General features: G+C 40.1%; 1 protein-coding gene across 1 annotated transcript; it reads right to left on the bottom strand.

Moving 5' to 3' along the window:
- Nucleotides 1–944: 944 nt before the first annotated feature.
- On the bottom strand, nt 945–2,713 carry LOC110007162 (hypothetical protein). The gene has a single exon (XM_020666521.2). The coding sequence runs from the start codon at nt 2,338–2,340 to the stop codon at nt 1,252–1,254; it is 1,089 nt and encodes a 362-aa protein (XP_020522180.1). The 5' UTR covers nt 2,341–2,713; the 3' UTR covers nt 945–1,251.
- Nucleotides 2,714–3,447: the final 734 nt, after the last annotated feature.

Here is a 3,447-nt window from a genome sequence, read left to right as displayed (position 1 = left end):
AACACAATATTTTGTCGAACAAAATAAATGAAATTAAAAATATCTTACAACATCTTGGGTTGATCGTCCATGAGGGATAGGGATCCCCATCTGATTAGGTTCGAGGTCCCTTAAATGTCAAGATTGAGCACCAATGAGCGTTGCTATGTGAATTGGTTTGATATTGGACAGAGATATTTTATGCATTGGTATTGACGACCCAAAATTTTAGGGGCTGTTCCCAGGATATTTGCGATTGAGATTCCATGAGGGGGGAATGACATCCATTTAGCAATGGTATCTAGATTCCATGGTTGTGGGACTGAGATCTTTTACATAGAGGGATCAAGGACCTTAATCTATAGGTATCGAGGTCCCAAGATATTTGGGGTTAGGATCCCATTATAACTAGGAACTATGGCTTTTGTACATTGGGATCCAGATCCCATAGCGTTGGGACCCAGATCCTTTATTGTATGGGATCCAATTTTGTGCTAGAAAACTGGTATAGAGTGCAGTACTAAACAACAAAATCTTTTGTCCCCCCTCAATCCGACAATCCCTTTCCGATCTTGGAGTTTTTCCCACTTTAGTTCCCAGTAACTATGATGAGAACTAGGATCATTAGCCCCTAGATGGGGCGGATCATGTGTTCCAATGAACATCTTTTTTGAGCTCCAAAAATATTTGGCTTTTTTATGAGTTGGCTAAAACTTTTGGCATTCAGTTTGTATCTCACTGGAAAAAGGCATAGGTGTTTTTATGGTGAATACAGACCAAATTAAGAGTGGAATACAAAGAAGCCACCACATTATGTCTGGCAGTCACCTAATGAGATAGAAACTATTGAAGAAAAAGAAAAAAAAAAAAAGGGTTTTTAAATTAGTAGTTTCAGGTAAAGAGGTCAGACACTCTAAAACCTTTCATTCTTACATGGATGGAAATGATAATCATGTAACCTGCTATGATGAAACCCCTTCATACCAAAGAAAGACCTGAAACATATTAACAAACACAAGACACCTAGTGATTGTCAATGAGGGTGTGTCCTTGTTACAAAGCAAATGCATCAAGCATGTTACCGAGGATCTCTACCATCCTATTTAAGTGCAAATGCGAGTAGAAGCAATGGATTGCATATTAAACAAGTGAGATCTTAGTGAGACTTGCCGCTATTCCATATGCATTTGCATTCCTAATCAATAGACCTAACTACCATGTTAATCATCTTTGATGAACTAAGTGTAGGATTTCCAGTAAGACACCATAACCTTAGAAGTTAACAATCATTCTAGCACTGGATTCGAGAAGCCGTCGATGTGCAAAACCGAAATATTGTGCTTGAGTTTGATGCCCCTCAAGGCTAGGAGGAAGTTGTTGGAGACGGTTCCCCTTATGATCGTAGTGCAGTACGCCTGGAAAATCAAGGGGCCGACACCTCTTTCCCATCAAAATCCTTTTCTCCCAGATCCCTCGGCGACCCCCCTCCCATCTCCTCTTGGTCCATTCCACTACTTTCTGACCCCCCAGCTCTTTCACTGTATTAAGAGCTGATTTAGGCCTTTGCATGACCTCACTGATCATGGTACGAATCTTACTTCCACTCACACAAAAATGCCATGAAAGGGATGTTGCCTTAGACCCACTCCCAGCATTGCCATTGCTTAGAGTTGATATATTGTTGCTTCTCTTCTCTAAACTACACTCCCTAGACCTTACAGACTTGACTGCAACCTTAATGGTGGCATGACCTTCTTCTTGACGATACAATGTGGTCTTAAGGTTGCTAATTTTGGCCACATTATGGCCCAAACTCTTGAGCAAACCAACTGACTTGTGTGCAACTCTGGTAGTGACATCACCTTCAAAGTGGGGTGTCAATCTGGGCTTGCGGTTGCTAATTTTAGCGACTTTGTGGCTGAAACTCTTGACCAATGATACCGGAGTACTCGGTTTTTTCTTGCTCTTCCTCTTCTTTTCCTGGGCTAAAAGGTCAGAGAGAAGTGGTGAGTTGGTCTTGAAAGGCAGTTTTAAAGGATTAGTAGTAGGTGGTTCTTTGTTGGCTAAGAGGTCAGAGAGAAGCGGCAAGTTGTTCTTGGAGGAGAATTTTACATCTTTCTTGTTTCTTTTGAAGGCAGGAAAGGAGGGGAGTCTTATGGTGAGAGTGATAACTCGGCAAGAACCAGCCCTGGCTTTGGCTTGCTCCAAGTAAGGAACAGACTGAACTTTGAGAGCAAATGGGGGAGGAGATTGACAGGCTTTGGTAGCATCACAAGTTGGAGATTGGATGGTTTCGCCAGCACCGCAAGCTGTTGGGGAGTCGATAGCATGAGTCTTGCTTCGATGTTTTCTCGACCACATTTTCGAAAGCTTGAGAGAAGAGTGACAATGGAATGGAGAGAGATATACAGCATATTTACATCCAAATTTAGGAAATGAAATCAATGTAGAAAATAAAGGTACAGTTACTACTCTCTTCCTCTCTTAGGGGCTGTTTTCCCACAATAAAAGACACTACCTACATTTCTAAGAAAGCAAGAGATGTTATTGCTGTGATATAATGACATGAGGAAGAGAAGAGGTCATATTGGTTTGGATTGAAGAAATTCTCCAACAACATTGCTGACTTGCTAGAGAAAGCAAGACAGCGTTGCAGAGATTGTAGGCCGCTTCACTCACCCACTTTACTCATGAGGTTAAGTGTTACCCTGTAAAAAAGCAAAAAAGAAAGAAAGATGGCAAGAAAAGGGAAGAGCACAACTCCTTTGAGATTTTATATATCAATGTCCTCTCCTACAACTTTAGACCACATCACTTAAAATTCAGTTAACAAGTTCTATCCATGTAACAAAAAAGATCTCATTATATCTTTATATGGGATTGTATACTATGAGACCATTTATTTTTTGTACGTTACAATTATTTTTAGCCATTGAATATGAATTCTAATAGGCTGAAGTGTATCACAACATTTGAAAAATTTTCTTTTGGATTATTGCCCATTCAATGGCCTATGCTCAATCACCCAATTTCATATTATAACTATGAATATCCACATTGCAAAATAGAGGAATGGGAGAGGGAGGAAGAAAATAAATAAATAAAAAAGAAACGGTGGGGCTTTGAAAGTGAGTGTTTTATTATTACCGCATTTCATGCTGATGAGCCCGTGCTCATTTACCATGAGATGGGCATTGTACTCGACTTTTAGATAGCTGAACTCCATTGAAGTAAGCTCCTTCGATGGATCAAATAAATTATTAGGCTGGCGGTTGGTACGTTTTCCACTATTGGATCGAACCCATTTAAAAGCTCCCTTTTTCAATCGCTCTTAATGACTGCCTATGGTCCATCACATTCGATGGTGGTAGTTAAAAACTTAAAACTGATATTCATTGAAAGTAGGAGTGAAGAGGACCTTTTTTTTTATAGGAGCACGTGAAGATGTCCCCCATACAAGTAAGCACA

Source organism: Amborella trichopoda, chromosome 8, assembly GCF_054954075.1.
Source record: "Amborella trichopoda isolate Santa Cruz 75 chromosome 8, AtrichopodaSantaCruz75HAP2 v2.0, whole genome shotgun sequence".
NCBI classification, from domain to species: Eukaryota; Viridiplantae; Streptophyta; class Magnoliopsida; order Amborellales; family Amborellaceae; genus Amborella; species Amborella trichopoda.
This window is presented reverse-complemented; position numbering and strand designations above follow the sequence as displayed.

Excerpts from the sequence above, each read along its gene's own strand:
- LOC110007162 (XM_020666521.2), bottom strand. The coding sequence starts at position 2,340 with ATGTGGTCGAGAAAACATCGAAGCAAGACTCATGCTATCGACTCCCCA.